Raw genomic sequence first — 21082 nt, 5'->3', positions numbered from 1 at the left:
AGGCACACAGCAGCAGTGGAAGGGGTCACCTTCTGGGGAGCACCAATACTGAGAAGACAGCTGTGTCTGTGCATAAGTGACACCCACATCGGGTGTCTACTCCTTGTCAGAGCTGTGTTTGCACAAGGCAGAATAGGCAAGTGCATAGTGCATTGGTAAAGTCTGTAGTAAAATGTAAGAACAAGCATTTACTGGTAAGTATTAAAGGTTGCTAACCCCCTCTGTATATCAGCAAGAGAAACGGAATTCAAAGTGATGGTGCTACTCATGCTTTTTAAACGGAATGGTGATTATATGGGATTTGTTTCTGTTTTTCTTCTAATTAATCTATGCAGACTTGTTTGTGTATATGATATGTCTCATGGTTTTACAAGGCCAATGATGCGATTATTCCACGAAGAAAAACTGGAGCCTACCATTTAAATAGAGAAGCCAGGGCGTTTTGTCTTTCCAGTTCCTGGTTTTATAGACTCTCACTACAATGCAACTCACTGGGAACTGTTAGTCCCGGTGTGGTTTCTGAGAAGGAGGCTTACTGCTTTTCTGATATTGGTGTACTGCCTCCCTTGGAAACAGGATTCTTTATCTACCAGATAAAGTGATCCAAATATCAGGCTCCTTATTGTAAGGACAGTACTGGGGACGGGGGGTTCACATGGGTGGATCCCTGTTTCTGAGAGACCTGGACTGCTCATTGCTGAAAATACCTAAGACGCAGTACAGGCAAGGGCCAGGAACTGGTTGACATTACTGATGTATAGAGCTTTGTTTGGTGCAGGAGCAAACATTAACTAGCCATTCAGTGCCTGTGCTGCTGGATGGTCAGCTATGGCAGCCTGTGATTGTGTATAGTCTGGTCCAGAGCATCGGGAGCCTCAGTGCCCATCAGAGAGCCTGGGAGCCTAGGAACCTGGGAGGCTGGGAGCCTGAGAGCCTAAGAACCTGGAAACCTGGGAGCCTGGGAGCCTGGGAGACCAGGGATTGTGAAAATTCAGCTACGATTTGGCCACTTGCTCTTGGAGCTCAGGCCCCGACTCTGACTGCCTGGAGGAGAGGAGATGAAAGGAAAGCCATCAGCTGACCAGTATTCTGTTTGTGTGTTTTTCATTTGGAGCCATTTTATACATTTGCTTTGCAAATGCCGTTTTTTTCCTTAGGCAAAAATTTGAGTGTCAGTTTCAATCCCCAACTTAAAAACCAGTAGACGTCGCAATGGCACCCAGAAGAGGGCTCTAAGCCTTCATAAAACTGACACTGATTTCTTTGCCTGGAAATAAAAATAATAATAATAATAGTAAGTGTGTGTGTGACTCATCTTTGGATTTGCATTACAAACAAAAATGCAAATGGATCTCATTGTCTGCATAACCTATAGATTTCAAAAACTTGCTTTGAATGACACACTTTCAGAAAATTATGTGGTTTTACAAAATCCTACATTTTCTAGTTAAGTATTCAGAGTTTGAGTTCTTGCTTGTGTTGATGACTCATTTTCTCTTTTGTTTCCTGTTTTTGTTCTTGATTTACCTTAACCAACCTGCTGACTCACGCCATCCAACCAACATACAATGCGAAAACCCATGTCTCCGTCTGTATGTTGTGCACCTGCTGCTCAAACCACCCCACTTTGTACATAAAATGCAAAAACCCATCCATGAAAACATCACACATAGGAAACGGTTGGTTTCACGACTTTAAACAGTTCTTATGCCTCTCGTCTCTGCTTACTCTGCTCCTCCGCTCTTGTCTTGGGGCCTCTGCCCACTGCCTCCTGAGGCATGAGCTCTTTTTGCTGCACTGACTCACCTCTGGCCTCTTCTGGTGTATCCTGAGGCAGCACGGGTTTCCGAGCCCTCTTAGGAGCTGTTTCAAACGGTGAGGAGAAGAAGTGGGACTTCCTGGGATATGTGGTGGGCAGACCTAGAACCCATTCAAACTTGCAAGGCATATTTGGCTCTCCTCCCTGTGCATCCATGGTTTCTGTTGCACTCACCTCTCTTCTGCTGTGCCCCTGTCTTGCCAACACAGAGAATGCCTGTTGTTGCCAATATGGCCCCTGGTGAGGACCCCAGGTATTAATTAGTTGTGGTTTCTTTTGCTGTGATCAGGCAACATGATGAGAGCAGCTGACGGAAGGGGAAGTGTTTGGGGCTCACTGCTGCAGAGGGATTAGAGCAGTCACCACAGCAGTCAGGCCTGAGGCTGGAACTGTGGCCCAGAGCTCACATTTTGAACCAGAAGCAGGAGGCAGAGGGGCTCTAGCAAGGAAGGCCACACCTAATCCTCCCCAACTGACAGCTGTTCAGGTATTCTATGTGTTCAAGTATTCAAATGTCCAAGAGATCTTCAAGCTGGGCGATGGTGGCGCACACCTTTAATCCCAGCACTCGGGGAGCTCATGCCTCAGGAGGCAGAGGCAGGCAGATCTCTGTGAGTTCGAGGCCAGCCTGGTCTACAAGAGCTAGTTCCAGGACAGGCTCCAAAGCTACAGAGAAACCCTGTCTCGAAAGAACTCTTCAAACCACCACAGCCCAGTAGCACCCATCCTTTCGTAGACGAGCTCTTCCTTAGAATGTCAGGGCTGAGGTCTAAGGTGTAGGGGAGGGTTTGTGTAGGGCCTGAATTTTTTTGTGTATTGTGGCCTCACGGGCACTAGGCCTCCTCCTGGTCCTTGAGCGTTTGAAGAAGAGAGTAGGGGCATTTGGTCACCGCTCATCTCCTGTGGCTGTGGAAGGTCATCCCCACAGGCAGATATTTGATATCCCTGCTATGGAAGCTGAACACTTCGTATAAGGTTTTACAGCTGGAGTTAGCTTTGAGGAGATACTGCGATACTGCTGTAATGCTTTGGCATGTTTTCTCTGCCGCTCTGGCCAGGCCGGGCAGTTTCGCCTCCTTGTCTCATATATATTGATTTTATTGAGCTCTACATTTTTCTCTGCTCCCCTCCCTGCCTCTCCCCTCCCGTTCAACCCAACCCCAAAGTCCCCATGCTCCCAATTTACTCAGGAGATCTTGTCTTTTTCTACTTCCCATGTAGATTAGATCTATTTAAGTCTCTCTTAGGGTCCTCATTGTTGTCTAAGTTCTCTGGGATTGTGGTTTGTAGGCTGGTTTTCTTTGCTTTATGTTTAAAAACCACTTATGAGTGAGCATATGTGGTAATTGTCTTTCTGTGTCTGGGTTACCTCACTCAAAATGATGTTTTCTAGCTCCATCCATTTTCCTGCAAAATTCAAGATGTCATTATTTTTTTCTGCTGTGTAGTAAGTACTCCATTGTATAAATGTACCACTTATCTACCTTATCCATTCTTTGATTGAGGGGCATTTAGGTTGTTTCTAGGTTCTGGCTATGACAAACAATGCTGCTATGAACATAGTTGAGCACATGTCCTTGTGACACGATTGAACATCCTTTGGATATATACCCAAAAGTGGTATTACTGGGTCTTGAGGAAGGTTGTTTCCTAATTTTCTGAGAAATCACCACACTGACATCCAAAGGGGCTATACCAGCTTGCATTCCCACCAGCAATACAGAAATGTTCCCTTTTCCCCACAACCTCTCGAGCATAAGTTGTCATCAGTGTTTTTGATCTTGGCCATTCTTACAGGTATAAGATGTAATCTCAGAGTTGTTTTGATTTGCATTAAGTGTTTTTCAGCCATTTTAGATTCTTCTGTTGAGGGTTCTCTGTTTAGGTCTGTACTCCATTTTTTTTTTAAATTGAATTATTTGTTCTTCTGATGGCCAATTTCTTAAGTTCTTTGTATATTTTGGAGATCAGCCTCTGTCTGATGTGGGGTTGGTGAAGATCTTTTCCCATTCTGTAGGCTGTTGTCTTGTCTTGTTGACCATATACCTCCTTGTCTCTTATCTTCCTCTACATAGCCCATACGACCACCCATTGTCTGTCTGTCTCTTTCCCTCTCTACCCATTTCAAATGAACGAAAGAGAATAGCTGGTTTAGAACTGCAGAATTTTGTCCTTTGGTGCTTGACCAGCCTGTGTCCATAGATCTGGGTGTCATGCTCAGGTGACATTCAGGAGCAAGGTCTCATGACTAATTAGAGGCCATCGTGGGGTTGGATGCCAGGCCTTAAGGTCTGGAATAAGTCCAGCTATCCTTGTTGGGAGTGCCGTACAGTGCTTAGTATACTTTCAGCTCCCCCTCTCCACCAGTTATGCCTCATCAGCTGGGTATGGATGCCTCTCGAGGTTGTGAGCAGAAGCTGAGACTGAAGTGTTAGGGACTGATAGTGAGACTACCCATGCCTGAGACTTAGTGAAGCAGAAGCAAGGACAATCCTGGTAGCTGGAGCCACTTCCCGTGCAGCAGAAACCATGGGTCCTGGGAGTGCAGGCCTGGTATACCTACCACCAGTGAGATGACCCAGCCAGAGGTGAAGGCACACGACGCACAGCTGTCTGCTTGTCCTTGGCCATCCTGCATGTGCTTGGCATGGTGGTTGCCTAGCCCGTCACTCAGTGCTTGGGGCATCTGGCAGTCATCACCATCTAATCTCACGGTACTCTAGGGTTGCCCATCTGTTGCTGCCCCGTCCAGTCCTGAGCACTTATGGAGCTCCCAAGGGGAGAGCTTGGGGGAAGGGGTGTGAATCTTTGTCACCAAAGTGGAGATGACCATAGTTCAGTCTTGCCTTCATACCTCAGGTCATCTAGATATGCTGTTGCTTACAGTGCCTCCCCACCATCCTGATTGCCTTCTGGCCTGCCTTTACTACAAGAAGCCCTTATTTTCCCCCTCTTCAGGAGGTCTTCTCTTTGACAGGTACAGGCTGCTTTGATTTGGGCAAGCGTTGTATTGCTCTAATCCCTGTCCCTTAAACCCAGCTGAACAGTTAGTTACCAAATAGAAGCCCGGAGAGAGGCAGGTGCTTGCCTTCTGCCTACGAATCCTTGGTATTAGTAGACACTGGTTCTTGGCCCCAATGTCTATAAGCGAGAATCTTTCCTCATTGCGAGCTAGGAGTCTGCCAGCTGTGCCATCTTTCAGGGTCATGCCCTGAGGCGATATTTGCCCCATTGCTGTTTTGGACATAGTTTGGGGCCCCTCCGTGTCCACAGACCCTTCTGTATAGTGTCTAAAATCAGTGCTGCTTCTAAGGCACCCACATCCTGCCCAGAATCACCGTCAAGGTGACTATACCTCACCCCTTGCATGAACAGTCCAGAAACATTGTTACTCTGGTTGAGAGCTGTACAAATCCGTTCCCAAGAGTGGAAGCAACAGACAAGGCAGATGTCCATTGGAAGCTGGCATGAAAGCCATCCCTCCCCGCACCAAGATGGGCAGCCCTGGAGCATCCTGCTTCCGTGTCTGCATGTACTGTCCTGCTTTTCTGTCTCATTCAACATTTGTCTCCTCTTTCCTTTTCATTCGTCACTGAATCTTGACAACACAAACGTGTATGAGCCTGAGCTGCTTGCATATTGAAAACTGCCAAACGGTAGGAAGTTGCTTTCAGGCGATAGCATAGGCGCCTGGTGTCTAAATAGGCAGACAACACCTGGCTGCGCAGGTGCGCTGTCAGAGCACGGATACCGCCACAGATCCAGAGCCCTGAAAAGGCCTGTCAGTAACCCAAGGTGCCCAGGGTCAGGTAATCTTTAGAGTCTGGGGCTTAATGGTTTATTATTTTCGTGTACTTGGTTTTGAACCCTTGGTTGAGGGAGCAATGCCCAATGTCCTAGGTTCTCTAGAACAGAGGCCTGAGTGTGGGTGGCACAGATAGCGTCTGTGGTAACAACAGCAGTGACCATTCCTGCCCCTTATGAGAGTGTCTGCTAACATCTGGACCAGTCCCAGAGAAGCCAGTTAGTGCCTCAGACAGGCAAGCCCTTTCCTGATTGAACCCAGAAGGGAAGATTGACTGCTAAGCTCAGGCAGGGGTCACTTCAGGAATGCCCTTGGGAGAGTACCTGGGCGGTTTGGCAGTGTTCTAGGAGAGGTTGCCAACATTCAAGGCTCATAGGTGATCTCCCAGCACTACCTGGCGGAAGGGGGGACATTGGAGAGTTTTTCTTTATGTCCTTTACTGTTGGGGAACTGCCCTAGTGTGAAGGGATTTTCTCTTGACTTGAGAACTGACTTACGGTGACAAGCTTTTCTTAAGGAAGGATGTCTGTGCAGCCAGTTGCTGCTTAGGCTAAAGCAATGGTTTCCTTTTCATTTCTTTTAACCACGTTTCTTTGGGGGTCACAGGGACCTGGGGAAGGGTTGTAGGATGGACGCAGCCTGTCTGCCCTTTTGGAGAGAGATTCCAAACAATGCTTCTTCTTTGCAGAACAATTTCATCAATTTGAGCTTCCTCCGCCTCTTCCGTGCGGCCCGGCTGATCAAACTGCTTCGCCAGGGCTACACCATCCGCATCCTGCTGTGGACCTTCGTCCAGTCCTTTAAGGTAAAGCAGGGCTCCGGTAAGGGCTGGACCGCTCCCTTGGGCAGTTTCCGTTTCTCTTCCTTTGCCACGCTTCCTCTCCCCGACCCAGAGTGGAGCTTCCTCTAGAAGGCTGAGCGAGGGCAGGGCTTGCTTGCCTCTTCGGCATCTGCTCTCCTAGTGCAGATCCCTAAAGACCTTCTGAGTGAGCAGTAGGTTACTTCCTAACACCCGCACAACTCTGAGCTAGGTTTGTGCTCTCAGGTCACAGACAAGCAGACAGGGCCGCTTGCTGCTGGAAGGGCTCAGTGGTCAATGGGGGTGGAGTTGGGCCAGGCTGAGGTGTGTGTAGCCTCAGGGATGCCCTGGAGCTGATGTGCTCATGTGTCTCCAGGCGCTGCCCTACGTGTGCCTCCTCATTGCCATGCTGTTCTTCATCTACGCCATCATCGGCATGCAGGTGGGTGCCACCTGCCCAGATTGGATTGGACACAGGGCTCCTGTCTGCCGGGTGAAAGGGATATGGGCCACTGCCATTAAATGATGATAATACAATGAACCTATCGTTTACTGTGAACCAGATACTGGTGTAAGCATTGAATTCAGCCCCAGAAGCGCTGCGTTGTGGCAGAGGAAACCAGGACAGCACAGCCTGGGCTCACAGCCACCCATTTTGCTCACTCCCGTTTCCCTGGGAAGCCATACTTCGGTGTTTTTGAAAGTGAGGTCCACCAGGGGTTAGGATGTCCATCCAGGCACTTTTAGATTAGTCACCAGCGTCTGACTGGTGGCTCCATGCTGTCCAGCAGCCAGTTAAAGGTCAGATGTTACTGAGAAATCCTTCCCAGAATGTAGGCAGAACCCCCTCCCACCAGATCATTGAACTTGACAATAACTTGGTTTTTCTTTATTTTGTCAAAGAATACTGCTGTGCTAATTCTTCGGGGCAAAAGAGCATTCAGAAGATTTAAATCAGCATCCTAACTGTAAATGTGGCCACTTCTGAACAGTGTAGACAGGAGGTGCCTAAGCCTTGAGCTTTATGAATTCTAAGACTCTTATTTCAGACTGCAGTTTTCTCAGTTTATAAAGCTTTCCTGAGATTTGATGCTATTTAAAACAAACATGTACATCTTTTTGTTGCTTTTGTCTGTGGTTGTCCAATAACGTGTGTTTCTCTGATCTTTGTGGAACGATGATAGTTCATAGACTTTCACTTAGTCTGGGTATTAGGCTTAGCTTGGCTTCTGACTCATCTGCATTTCTTATCCTGGAAGCAGTCTGTTAGATTGCCCATTGTGCTGTTTGCACAGGAGATCCCAAAGAGCATTCCCCAAGCTGTTACCAACCTAATTATAGTTTTAGACTAGAGAGTGACCTAAAAGGCTTCCTTCCTAGTCAAAGCGGAGTCCAAGCCCCACGTATCCGGGCTACTCAGACTTGCATCCGTGGGTAGACTCCGAGCCCCAGCCGCATGCTCGGAGCTGAGGGATGAGTGTGCTCCACCCAAAGGTTGTCTGTTTGGGACCTGCGGTGGTCCCAGGTGACCCCATCTCTTGTGCTGACCTCAGTGATGCATGCACACTTTCTCTTGCCCCATCTAGTGAGTATAGCTCCCCAAATCCAGCGCTGATATTCTGTTATTTTTCTCCATTTCAGGTTTTTGGAAACATTGCCCTTGATGACGACACCAGTATCAACCGACACAACAACTTCCGAACATTTCTGCAAGCCTTGATGCTGTTGTTCAGGTGCGCTGTTGTTCACCTGAAGAGCGTGTCCACTCTTCAAATGGTAGACAAGGATCAGTTCCATTCATGGGGACTACGTCCTTTCCAGAACCAAAATAATGCCACTTCTGTCGAGTGGTCCTTCCAGTTCTTTTATTTATTTTTTCCAAAGGGCTCTTGTCTGCCTCCTCTTGATAGAAAAGAAGTACCCGGGGGAGGGATCCTGTGGCCCCTGTGCCAACCTAACCTGTAGCGCTGCTCCCCAGTGAGAGCCAAAAGGTGTCTGGAGGCAGTACAGTGTGGGCGGGCAGCAGGTGCTTGGCAAGGTCCCCTTGGACCTGATCACTGTGCTGGCAGCACCTGCATCAATGGATAAAAGAGAAACAGGACCCCCAGAGAGTTTTCAGCTACTTAGAGAGAAGAGCCAGCTCCACCAAACTGGTGATCTGAATGTGCCTTCACTCTCTGCCCTTCCCCCATTGCTCTCGCTGGAACCACAGTGGCCCAGACTCCTGGGTGCCTTCAGAAAAGTAGCAGGCGACACTCAGGGGCCAGAGCAGAGGCCCATCTGCACGAGCTCTAGGGCTGTAGATACCCCCAGTCTTCCTCAGAAGTGTTCTGAGGCTTGAAGTAGGAGGAAGGTGTGAGATACCTCTCTGCCTCTTACAGTCTTTTATCGGCCATCTCTGGCTCTAGACTGAGGAAATGGGCTACACCCCCCGCCCTGCTGAGACCCTGCGAGACAGTGGGATGCCACTCTGGCATTCTTGCTCAGAGCTGATAAAGGGGAACAGTGGTCTTCCTGATGGCAGGCTGGTGGCTGAACGCAGAAAGTGGTCGCTAGACTGGCCACAGAGTTAAAGGATGACGAGGATGAGGAAGACTGAGTTTCTAAAGTCAGGAGCGTGCTGGAGCATGTTGTGTGCACACGGGAGTTAGTGTGCACGGCGGGCAAGCTCCCAGTGCATAGGCCACTTCCAGGGCTTTCTCAGTTAGTGGTCGGTTTGGAAATCTCCTGTCATCCGGGCTCTGCACTTGTACAAAACCTCATAAGAGGAGGTTCCCTCGACCCCGCTGTCCCAATGGCTCTGCCACCCAGGCTCTGGGCTTGCTGGGCAGCTCCCCCTGGGCCTGCCTTTGTGTGCTTACCACTCTGTCCTTCTCAGGAGTGCCACTGGGGAGGCCTGGCATGAGATCATGCTGTCTTGTCTGGGCAACCGGGCCTGCGATCCCCATGCCAACGCCAGCGAGTGTGGGAGCGACTTTGCCTACTTTTATTTCGTCTCCTTCATCTTCCTTTGTTCCTTCCTGGTAAGTCCTTTCCTTGGGCCACGTTTGTCTGTCTCAGGCCATCACTTTGTTGGGTCCCGAGTTTGATCAAGTCCACATTATACGCTAGTCTCATGCTAAAAGCCTGTGTGCACTGTGGCAATGGAGTTCATTGAGGCAGGGTGCCTGGGTTGCTGAGTAAGTAACTCTAGGATTAGATGTAAAAGGTTGGTGGCCTGGTTCTTAGGCATGGGGAACCCCAGGAACCTTGGACAGTAAGGGATGGAGCTGCAGAATGAGTGGAGAGACAGTGGCCAAGAGGAGGCTGAGAGATTTGGGGAGGGCTCATCTACAACTTGAAGGTAGAGCTGATTGAAGAAGAGAAAAGAAAGCCATGCTCTGGGATTTTCTAAGCACTAAGTGTGGGCCCTCCCGCTGATGGACGCATGCAGCTCTGCCAGCGTAGGTTAAAAGGCAGGAGAGACACCGCACAGATCTCAGGGCGGGATATGTGAATGAGTTAGCCCCGTGTCGAGGTGGCAGTGTAGCTGAACTGTGCCTTCTGTGTCCACGACACACAGCCCAGCAGCTCATGTGTGGGACTTCAGCAGCACCAATCTCCTGAGTGCCTATTAGAAGTGCAGAGCCCTTAGGCTAGGAAAATGACTCAGGCGGTAAAGCGCCTGCCATCCAAGCAGGAGGACCTGAGTTCCTCAGCACCTATGTGAGAGCTGTACGTAACCCCAGTGCTGAGAGGAGCGCAGTGTGGAGCTGACTGGGTCACTGAAGCTCAGGGTCCACACCAGAAAACAGGAGCAACTACACGCAATATACACATACACAACTACACACAATACACACATACACAACTACACACAATACACACATACACCCACGGGGGAGAGGAGAAGTACCGGGCTCTGCCTCAGGCTTCCTATAGCTCTGGAGAAAGGATCCAGAAATCTGAGCTTTTTCCTTAAAAATAAAAGACATCCTTATTTTTATTTTTGCACATGCACATCTCACTGTGTCTAAGTGTGTCCCGAAAGGCCAGAAGAGAGTATTATATTCCCTGGAGGGTCACAGGCAGTTGTGAGCCACCTATATGGATGTGGTAAACCTAACTCCAGATGTTCTTAACTGCGAGTCATTTCTCCAGCCTCCTCCCCTTTCATGTGTGTGTGTGTGTGTGTTTATGTATGTGTTTCTATGAGTGTGTGCATGCGTGTGTAGGGGGTGCATATGCATGTGGAAGCCAGAGGTTCATGCCAGGTATTTGCTTCCCCAATTTGCTCTCTACCTTATTTTTTTGAAACAGGGCCCCTGCTGAACCTAGAGTGCATCAGTTTGGCTTTGCCGGCTGTTGCATGAGCTTCACTAGTGCTGGGTTACAGATGTGCCCCTCTGTGCCTGGCAGAATGCTTGCCTAGCATTCATGGCATAAACTGGGTGTGGTGGGCATGCACCGATAATTCCAGTACCCAGAAGGTGGAGGATCAGAAACGTCAGGTCATCTTCTGCTGTATAGCAGGCTCTAGCCAGCCTAGACTTCGCACAAAGCAATAGTAATGAAAACAGTGTTGTTGACATAAGGATAGGTGTCTAAGCCAGTCAAAGAAAGTCAATAATCTAGACATTACCTAACACTATGGCTCTTGGTTTTAATGTCTATCTATTGCTTCAGATGATTGACAGGCTTATTGAGCACGCTGCAGGGGCCGCATGGGAGCACCGGGCAGCACAACAGTGCCGTCTGTAGTCCGGCCAGGTCATTTTTGACAGCGGCGCTTGTAGGGAAATGATTTTCTGTCTTTTAGTCTTTCTGTCTTTTCAGGAGTAAAAATTAGGATTTCTGGGGTTAAGAATCCCCGAGACTGAGGAGATCCTGGAAGTCCCAGTGCAGGGAGGCCTTACCAATAAGAGTGGGCAGAGCTGGAGGGCGGGTAAGGAGGCCCACTGGATCATGTGCCTCCTCTTCTCCTTCTCCCTGCAGATGCTGAACCTCTTTGTTGCTGTGATCATGGACAATTTTGAGTACCTCACGCGGGACTCTTCCATCCTAGGGCCTCACCACCTAGATGAATTCATTCGAGTCTGGGCTGAGTACGACCCAGCTGCGTGGTGAGTGAGCACCAGCGCTCTATGGTCCTCAGGGCTGTCATTACCTGTGGCTCTCCAGACAGGGCCAGGGTGGACTTAGACAGCCCCATGTGCTTGTCCCCCTCAGGTGTTGGTCTGAGGCCTAGGGACTTAACCCGGTTCCGCATATGGTAGCAATGGTCCCCCTTTCGGAACACGTTTCTCTTTGACCCCATGCCTTGGTGCAACTCTGGGACAGAGACACAGTCTTTGAGACCCTCAGTATGCTCCTCAGGAGAGTGCCTATGCCTGGGGGTCAGGGACATTTCCAGGGCTCTTTGCACAGAAGTGTCCTGCCTTCTCCCAAGGCTTGTGTGATGGACATGTGATCCAGTGCGGGAGGGCGAAGAGACAAATGTGGAGGAGACCTGTGTAACGATCAGGGCTTGAGAGCAAATGTCACGTGTGGGTTTTGCTGCCGCTGCTGCTGACATTTAAAGTATTGGTGACTGAGCCCAGAGACGTGTGTTAGTTGGGCTGGCACTGTGCCAACTCTACCCTACTGTCCATAATGTGGGCTTTAAATATTTCTCTAGATGGACTTGGGTTTTCCTCTCTGCCATTTCTTTTGGAGACAGGAGCCTGTGTATGTCTGTTCCTAGCCCCAGTTGCATGTTGTAGGTTGCTAGGTGGAGCTTTATTAAAACCAGAGGAACTGGGAAGGTCTTATTATGTTTCTGCTCCTTTAATCAACGCAGGAAACAGTTACTATGCTACGTAAGTTAGGTGTGATTTGTTTCTAGACAGCAAGGGCCTCACGGAGTGGTTTGGGTTCAAAAGTCAAAGTTGTTTGGCGCCGGGTTCCACAGAGAGCCCTGAAACATTCTGCCGTACGAATCTCTCATGCCAGAGACCGTACTCAGGAAGGCAGGCAAGCAGGACACCAGGGGCTCTCCATCTGTGTGTGTGTGTTCATCCCTTTGCCTACCTGGCCCTGAATACTCTGAGCGCTCATTTCATTTACTCGTGCACTCCTTCATCTTCTCTCACCTGTTTCCTTGTTCACTTCTTCACTGTGTTAATGACTTTTTTGGTTCTGTGATTGTATCTATCTATCTATCTCACAAAAAAACAACTTAAGGAAGAAAATCTATTTTGGCTTATAGGTTTTTGTTTGTTTGCTTGCTTTTGTTTTGTGAGACAGGGTTTCTCTGTATAGCCCTTGGCTATCCTGGAACTCTCTCTGTAGACCAGGCTGGCCTCGAACTCACAGAGATCCGCCTGCCTCTGCTTCCCGAGTGCTGGGATTAAAGGTGTGCGCCACAGTCTGGCTAGTCTGGGCTTATAGTTTAAGTGATAAACCTAGCACGGAGGGAAGGCATAGTGGCGGGAGCCCGAGACAGCTGGTCACAGTCATAGATGGATGCTGGGGTTCAGCTCCCGTTTTTCTTTTCCTTCAGTCTGGGACCCCAGCCCTTGGAATGATCTCCCCTACGTTTAGACTGGGGCTTCCCATCTCAATCCAGCCTAGACATTCTCTCACAGAGAGACAGCTCAGAGGCTCGTCCCTTGGGCGATTCTTGATCCCGTTCCGCTGACGCTCAGCATTGACCGCATACCCACACATTCACTTGCTCAGTCATTTCTTAACTGCTCGTCACATATTCTCTTATTCAGTCGCTCAAGTGGTGATCGCTAAGGCTCTTCCCTATAAGACAGGTTATAGAGAAAGAGGCTGCAGGAGCGGACTGATGGGGAGATACAGGCCTCTTGTTTCATTTACCGTGACTGTTCAAGAACTGTGCTGGGAATGAACAGTTTGAATGAATGAGCGTTCACTTCCTATGCCCTAGGGATGGACGAGGAAACTGTAGCTGTAGGCAGTTCCCTGCCTGCCCTGGCCTGCCTGTCATAGGTCTGTGTTCAGCATTTTCTATGGGAGAGTCAGATGACTGATGATAGTCAGGGTCCTCGTGGAGAGCCTGGAGGAGGTAGTTAGGCTGGGCATGCTCAGGTGTCTGGAGGATGTTTAGGTTGCTGGTGGAGAACTAGAAGATATGGTCAGACTACTGGTCAGAGTCCTGCTTCCCAAGGAGCCCTTGGATTCTGCCCCCTCTTCCCTAACTTGATGCTCATCACAGGAGTGCTCAGTCCACCCAGAGGACTTGAGGGATAGCTGGACTTTCTTCTGCTGGGCTAGAAGATTCCTGTTGCCCCTGTCTGCCTCTCCTCTGCCCCTAGAGATGGACAAGAAGACTGTGGTTGTATTCAATTCCTCACTTGCCCCTGTCTGCCTCTCACAGGGTGCTTTCTGGGGTGCCTCATGAAGCTGTAGTCCTAGAAGTTTCACAGCATTGGTTAGGAGCCTGGGACTCAGGTCTCTTCTGTTGGGGCTATTTGGACTGACAACATCTCCATGTATATTTTCCATTTATATGAGAAATCTTCAGTTTTTACATAGGCCAGAGGCAGCAGAACCATCTGTTGTTGTTATTGCATTTGTACTTGATCAGTTTTTTACTTCGCAGAGGCTTCTCATCTCTGATATAGCCATATGCTTTCCCTAGAATGTCCAAGACCCTTACTGAGATGCATAGGCCCAGGGATATTACATTGGTTCTGTGGTTAGGTATGTCACTGGGGTGGGGTGCCTTGGGGACACTAGACCTTGGCATAAAAAGGGCAGGACAGGCTCCAACTGCAGAAGTGCTCCTTGGCACGCCCCAGTGATCCTGGCTATGACCTGAAGAGTCACTGCTGTTTCTGGGATGTCTTCCCGAGAGGAATATGTGCTGCAGAAAACAGATGTTCTGTACAGTGCACTCTGCACTGGAGGCCAGCTGCAAAGGAGCAGCGTCCCCAGTTCGGACCATTGGTTGTAACCAAGAGAGGGAGTTATGTTCACAGCAGTGCTTAGCGAACAGACATGGCCTGAGTACAGCCGTGCAGCCATGCACAGTAGACTTCAGTCTGTTTCCTAAGTCAAGAGCTGGGGAACCTGGGGTCCTGCAAGTAACGGGCAAGTTAAAGAGATGGCCAAACGCAAGCCTTGAGGCAGAGGTAACACATGGCCAGAAAACAGGATCAAGCAACCCAAAGTACAAGTACACCAGTGAGCACTGAGGTTGATGCTGGTTCCCCTCCACACTACTCCAGGAGCTGAGACTTGACGGTGCACCCAAACAGGTTAGAGCTGGACCCTACATCTGAACAGGGTCACTGCACACCTGGCAGGTGGTTGTCTTTATTTCCCAAGCAACCACATGATGTTTCTCATCATCTGAGAAAAACTTTGAAACCACACACAAACAGTCAAATTTTCTAACATTTGTGTATGTGTATGCACGTGTGTTTATGTGAAGGAGCCTATGTGTCCTATGCATTTGCACAGAAATATGGACATAGATTATGCACACATAGGCACATTCATGCATACAAACATGTTTTGTGTATCCATGTGAGTTTATCTCTGTGTATGTGTGTGAGAGACTTTATGCATACACATCTATATATGTATGGTAAGTATACATGTATGCTATATGTATCTGTAAGTCATTACATGTATGTAGGTGTGTATGTATGTACATGTTAGGGTGCTTATGTGTCATTTGTGCGCTGTGCTTACACATGTTGTGGGATACTAGAAAGGCATGGTGCTCTTGGGAGCCGTGGATGTTTCTCCGGCCTCCCTCTTGTGGCTTCAACACAGCGTGTTGAGGCACGGAGTCTCAAAATGCCAATGACAGTCACATACTCACCCATCTGTTCAGTAAGCATTTCCTCAGCTTCTGCTGTGTCCTGGTCTGGGTCCCAAAGATGAAACCGTAAGCCAGGCTGTGTGATGGGTTAGTCGTGTGACCACAGCTGGAGGCCAGGATGTTGTGAGGGAGGGAGAGGTCATGTGGCATGGGAACTGTACCAAAGGAGGCGAGCGGAAGAGGAACCGAGTTCTAGGTTGCTGGGTGGGCACAGATGTGAGGGGCGAGCAGGGTGGACGATACGAGGCTCGAGCGAGTACTAAAAGCAGAGAGAATGAGATTGAAATAGTGTTAAATGGGGTAACTTTGCCTTTTTTTTCTTGGTAGACAGTGGGGGAGCTTTTGAATATTTTTGGGAAAATCCCCAGAAATAGCAGGATTAACAGTGTCATGCCCACATGATGCTGCTGTCATATTACAGACTTGGTGGCATGGCCCCCATTGCCATTGTCCCTGGGGTCCAGCAAGATTAGCAAATAAGGGGTAAACACAGAAAACTGGGTGTGGTTTGATGCTGATTGAACTAAGAGGGTAGAAACAGAGGAGAAAGGGGGTCAGTGCTGGCCAGATTCCAGGGGACACCAGTGTGTCCAAGGAGATGGGGGCAATCTAGAGGCATTTAGTTGTGCACTTCTGCGCAGGGTTTCTGCATCTGAGAAATGGGTGGGGCGTGTCATGGTAGTGAGAGCAAAGGTCAGAAGGAGGAGCCCTGTGGAAAAGGGCTCTGGCACTGGGGAGCTGAAAGAGGGGATTAGACAGCAAGTGCAATGATAGGCGTGGCACAGGGTGCAAAGCGGGGCTCACGGGGGGTGCCGCTGGCGTAGACAGCATGTTATTCTGAGTGTTTCCTGGCTTCATTCACTGTAGGGATTATCTTGGGGCTGCCATTTTCCAGGGAGCATTGGACTCCAGGTCCCACTAGGAAGTACTGTCTAGTCGTGACTCTCACCTCCACCTCACAGCTCATCTTCCATTGCAGACTGGGTGGGTCGGTGGGACGGGCTCCATCATGCCTTGTTGCCATAACCTGTGACATTTCCTTTCCAGTTGCCGGATTCATTATAAGGATATGTACAGTTTGTTGCGTTGTATTGCGCCACCCGTTGGCTTAGGAAAGAACTGCCCTCGTAGGTTGGCCTACAAGGTTTGCAACTTCAGAGCCTCCATCTGACATACTTCCCTGCCCGAATCGCAAACACTGCACACACTCCCTGCCTGACTCGGGAATGACAACACCTCACCTTCTCTTTCCTCTGTCCTGCCCTGCCCTGCATTCCAGCATCCTGGATACTGTGGTTCCCTGTCTTATCTCCCCAACCCATCCAGCTGGCTGGAGGCAGGCAGCCTTCGAGACCGTGCCCAAGGAGTTTTCTGACCTGGCTAGGCTGAGTCTAGCAGGCCCAGCTGACTGGGTGTGGGGAGTGGGGCTGGGGGTTGTGGGTGAGACAGGTCCTGCCTTTACCAAAGCAACAGCCATCACACCCAGCATTCCTGCAGGCTCTTATGAATGGGCTGCTGGTCAGACAGGCCAGAGGCTGCGAGCCCAGAGGAGAAGTATGGATGTGGTGCAAATAAACAAGGAGCAGGGGTCCTTGTTGGCCAGAGAGGCTTTCAGGCCCCAGGGGGAAGGGAGAGAGGGACAAGAAAGAGGAGGCCTCCTGCGTCGCTTCTGGATTGATGTGCTCAGCTCAGGGAGAAAAGCCCTGGCCTGGAACTGGGAGCGGAGGGCAGGGTCTGGGCAGATCTGCCCTCTGGAGAAAGGCTGGACTCTGCTGTGTCTCTGAGACCCCGAGCCCACAGGCAGGTGCCCTGGGGTAGAGGGAAGCCCCAGCCTCTCGACTTGGGAAGATGCTTCACCAGCCCCAAGATGCTCCCCTGAGTCCCCAACCGTGGGTTCCAGGCCCCACAAGGGGCACATCCAACCTGTTGGTCCCAACCCGTGCTGTCAGAGGCACCAGTGGCGCCAGGCCACAGCTTACTCAGCTCCTCCCTTCCTGCGGTCTCCTTCCCACCCAGCCCTGACCTCAGCAGCAGCCCTGCCCTGGGCTGGCCTCGGGCGTCTCTGGGCTTGGAGCTGACTTGCCCGGTCTTAAGTTTAGTCCCCTAAGAGCTCCGGGCTCCTTCTCTGGTTTTCTAGTCTGTCGTAGCTCTTTCTCCACTTTAGCCTCTGGCCTTACTTGGAAGCAGATCCGAGCTGCCCACTGAGGCAGGTGTCGCTGTTGTGGCTCTCAGTGGCAGCCGTCCCGGCCCCACACAGCCTGGCCAGTGCTTCCTGCATGGTGAAACAGTTCTCTCTGATTTGGCCTTGTCTACGGTTCTAAAAGAGTAAAGTCAGAAATTTATAACCCAAAGCCGCCCCGATGCAGCCCTCCCTCAACCCCTCCATGTTCATTAGCTCAGACGTCACCCCTGCCCGCTGCCCTGCACTGGGCTGCTATGAGGAGGTGAGGCTGGGGGTGGGGGCAAGCAAGGGTCAAGTCAAGCAGAGACTCCCTCATTTTACTTGTTTTGATTTGGGGCGTTTACCCGACACTTTGGTTAACTGAATCTGTTTTCTTGTCTGCTTCCTCCCCTGCCCGCTCCCTGCTCTACCCCTCCTGCCGTGTGCCTCTCCTGTGGACCACCCCACTATGCCTGGCCTCTGGAACGGGTTTCCAGTGGGCGCATCAGTTACAATGACATGTTTGAGATGCTGAAACACATGTCCCCACCTCTGGGGTTGGGGAAGAAATGCCCGGCTCGAGTTGCATACAAGGTAGACCTTGACCCTGCACTGACCCTGCACCCAACCCAGGGCCCTCTGTGCTAGGCTGGGCCCGCCTGGGCCTTGCTCAGCCCGCAGAGCACTCATGGGCTCCCCCTGCTTTTTCAGGGTTTGTCTGGCTGTGTGGCTGTACCTGGCTGCCTTACCGCTGCTCCCATACCACCCTGAACCCCATTGCTCCCATCCCAGATAGCGGGACATGTCTCTGCACTAACCCCGACATCCCACCCGGCTTCCCCATTACTGACATCCTTGAGAAGCTCAGGGCGACAGAGCCAGAGTCAACTCCACCCTGCCCCACCCTTTTTCCTTCCCTTCCTTTGCCTTCCCAAGAATGAGAAGACAAACCAATGCTTTTTGGACAGAGGGTGCTTTATTCTGGGCTTGGGACTACCCGGCTGCCCTGTCCCCTGTGCTCCCATCATGGGCGGTCATCAAGTCTGCAGGGTCAGGCCTTGGGGGATACACAGGGCGGTGGAGCCTCTGCCGCTCACCTCTTTCCCTGCCCTTCTACCCCTGCTAAGCTCAGCCTTGTAGGGATGTCTGCCCAGCTGCAGTCTCCAAGGGCTTCCTAAGCTTCCTAGTGGGAAGGGGTGCCTTGATATTGGAAAGGAATGGGTGTTCAGACACCCTGGGGTGAGGGTCCCAGCTTGGGAAGTTCAGGAGTCACGAGGAAGGAAGTGAGCAAGGACACCTCCAGGCCTCCTTCCTGGCCCAGTCACAAGCTTCTTCCGCCTGCAGTGCTACCTTCAGCACCCCCAGTTCCTACTGCTCCCCAGTAAACAGCGCACCCTGTGTTTGCCTCTGTCTGAGAGAGCTTTCTGCCAGAGCCTCCCTCTTTGGTTCACCGTCCTCTGTCCGTATTCTGTCTCTGTACCCCATCCTGGGTTTATGTCTGCCACGTCATTCAGTGTAGTCTGTGGGGACCAACCAGCTCTCCCACCACTCAGATGCCTCTGGGTTCTTCCTGCCTTTATCTGCCCCCAACTAGCATGTGTGTTGAAAGCGCAGAGGCCCTGCATGCATGCATGCATGTCTCTATCCACAGGAGGGAGAGCTCTGTTCCTATGACACCCGGTCAGGCAGAAAGGCAGGCACGAAGGCTTGTGCTGCCCTTTCTAGCCGTGCCTACGGATCCCGAGGTGCAGGGTATGACCAGACCAAGGGAGGCCTCTGGGTAGGTTGCAGGTGGCTTGGGGCAAGATGGGAGGGCCCAAGAGAGGCTTGGAGTACCATTTCTGGACCTTATTTGCCCTGGTCTTGCCACTCTGCTTCTCTGAGGTTCTTTCTCTGCCCTCCATGACTAGGGGCAAACCAGTGGGAAGTGGGAGCCTTATCAGGGTAACCCTTGGTGTCCTGGACAGATCTCCCCCTCTCAGAAATAGTCTGCTTGCTCTTCTCTCATTCCCATCCTAACCCCCCTCCCTGGAAGAGGAACTCCCTGGCCTCTCACACTGCCATCGGTGCTGGTCTGCAGGGATGCCATGCTCTGGGAAGCAGTTTTTCCTGGTGTGTAATATACATGACATGTGAGGTCCTGGTCCTGTAATTGGATGTGCCCAGTGGGGCTTTGCCAGCATTCGTAGGACAAGAGCCTACCTCCTGTTTTCTGTGCTCCTGTGCCCCCTGTGTTTACAACAAAGATATAGAACTTGGCGACAAGGTACTAGGGGCTGCCCCCCAAAGAAGAGTGCTTGCCCCAGGGAGGAGCTCCTGTCTCTGGTTTTCTTCCTGTATAGAGGACACAGTGGGGTACAGTAGTCCTGGGGTGCTTCTTGGCCAAGGGAGTGCTCCTCAGATGCCCCTGAGTCTTCCTCAAGGGCCCAAATGTTCTCAAAGCCAGAGACTCTTGCAGCTGCCGAGTTGCCCCAGAGGACTGATTCAGACACCCTGTGTTAAGGTGTTTTGTCTCTGAAACCTGAGAAAGGAAAGGGAGTTAGCCACTCAGATGGGAGCAGAATAAGCCTGAGACCGTATGCACCCCTCCGCTCTGGCCCCTGGAAGGTCTGTTAAGACCTATGATAGTGTGTCTCTTCAAGTGTTTCTTTCCGGCCCATTAGTGTGGTTAAGACTTGAGTTAAGTGAGTTTCTCTCTTGAGGCGTGCCCCACCGGGACTGGACCTCAGAAGGCCTTTTGGCTGCCACTCCTAGATGATCCAGTTGCAGATAGAAGAGGACAGGTAAGCAAAGTCATAGGACAGGGTCCCATCTGTTCTTTAGGCTGTCCCAGGGAGTAGCGCTCTGTCTTGGATCCCCCACCCTTTTGGTATTCACAGGCAGTGGGCAGGAGCCAGGGTCCTGGCCCAGCCTCTGCTTTAGCTTTTACTTGGATCTCTGCTCTTCTCTAGCCAGGAGAATCTCAGCTCAGATGAGAGTGGGGTCCGGGAGGAGAGAATGCTGGCAAAACTTCCACCAACCCAGCCTTCTTGGACCAGGCACCTGCCGGGACCCCTCTCAGGAAGCCAAGCCAAGCTACAGAGCCCAGACATTAACTGTAGGGTGGGATTGAGCCTGCCATGCTTGGCCCTGATCTGCCCCTACTCATCCCCAGCGCCTGGTTCGCATGAACATGCCCATATCCAATGAGGACATGACGGTGCACTTCACCTCCACGCTGATGGCCCTCATCCGGACAGCGCTGGAGATCAAGCTTGCCCCAGGTGAGTGGGGGGCCCTGGGGAAGGGAGGGCACTGGCCAGCCCATCCTTGGGCACTGTGACTTCCTTTTTCAAAACAGAACAATACCCACACTAAAGTGATGTACTTCACGTAAGGAGGATAAAGGAACGGGTTCTGTCTGGGCACAACTGGATAGATTTACCTGCTCTGCTAGGCACTGTCTACCTTGAAGATTTCCTTAGCACTACAATGACCTCGTAATTAGGGAAGAACCAGCATAGTGAACTGCAATCCCTTGTTCTAGATCGTTCTGTCCAGCAGTGATAGCCTGCCCCCATCGTGTAATAGGGAGCCTGTACCATCTTTCCCTTCCCCTCTACTAGAGGGACCCTCCACCCCATCACTCTCCCACAGCTTAGCCTCTTCTGTTGTGAGGAGTGGAAGCCCAGCCTCCTTTG

The 21082-nt window shown here is 50.8% G+C and overlaps 1 protein-coding gene across 7 annotated transcripts in view; it reads left to right on the top strand.

The window, feature by feature from the left end:
* Positions 1–21082, top strand: part of Cacna1b (calcium voltage-gated channel subunit alpha1 B) — a 158809-nt gene that overhangs the window by 123188 nt on the left and 14539 nt on the right. For all 7 annotated transcript variants that reach the window (XM_050139968.1, XM_050139969.1, XM_050139967.1 and 4 more), the window contains 7 exons: positions 6313–6429; positions 6800–6865; positions 8065–8156; positions 9302–9446; positions 11398–11525; positions 17900–17996; positions 20557–20665. In XM_050139968.1, coding sequence (XP_049995925.1) covers positions 6313–6429; positions 6800–6865; positions 8065–8156; positions 9302–9446; positions 11398–11525; positions 17900–17996; positions 20557–20665 — 754 coding nt within the window. The remainder of the gene's footprint in view (positions 1–6312; positions 6430–6799; positions 6866–8064; positions 8157–9301; positions 9447–11397; positions 11526–17899; positions 17997–20556; positions 20666–21082) is intronic.

The sequence above is a fragment of the Alexandromys fortis genome, unplaced genomic scaffold (assembly GCF_014885135.2).
Source record: "Alexandromys fortis isolate MF-2015 unplaced genomic scaffold, M_Fortis_MF-2015_v1.1 scaffold_33, whole genome shotgun sequence".
In the NCBI taxonomy this organism is placed as follows: domain Eukaryota; kingdom Metazoa; phylum Chordata; class Mammalia; order Rodentia; family Cricetidae; genus Alexandromys; species Alexandromys fortis.
Note: the sequence above shows the minus strand (reverse complement) of the source record. Positions and strands in the feature narration are given on the sequence as shown.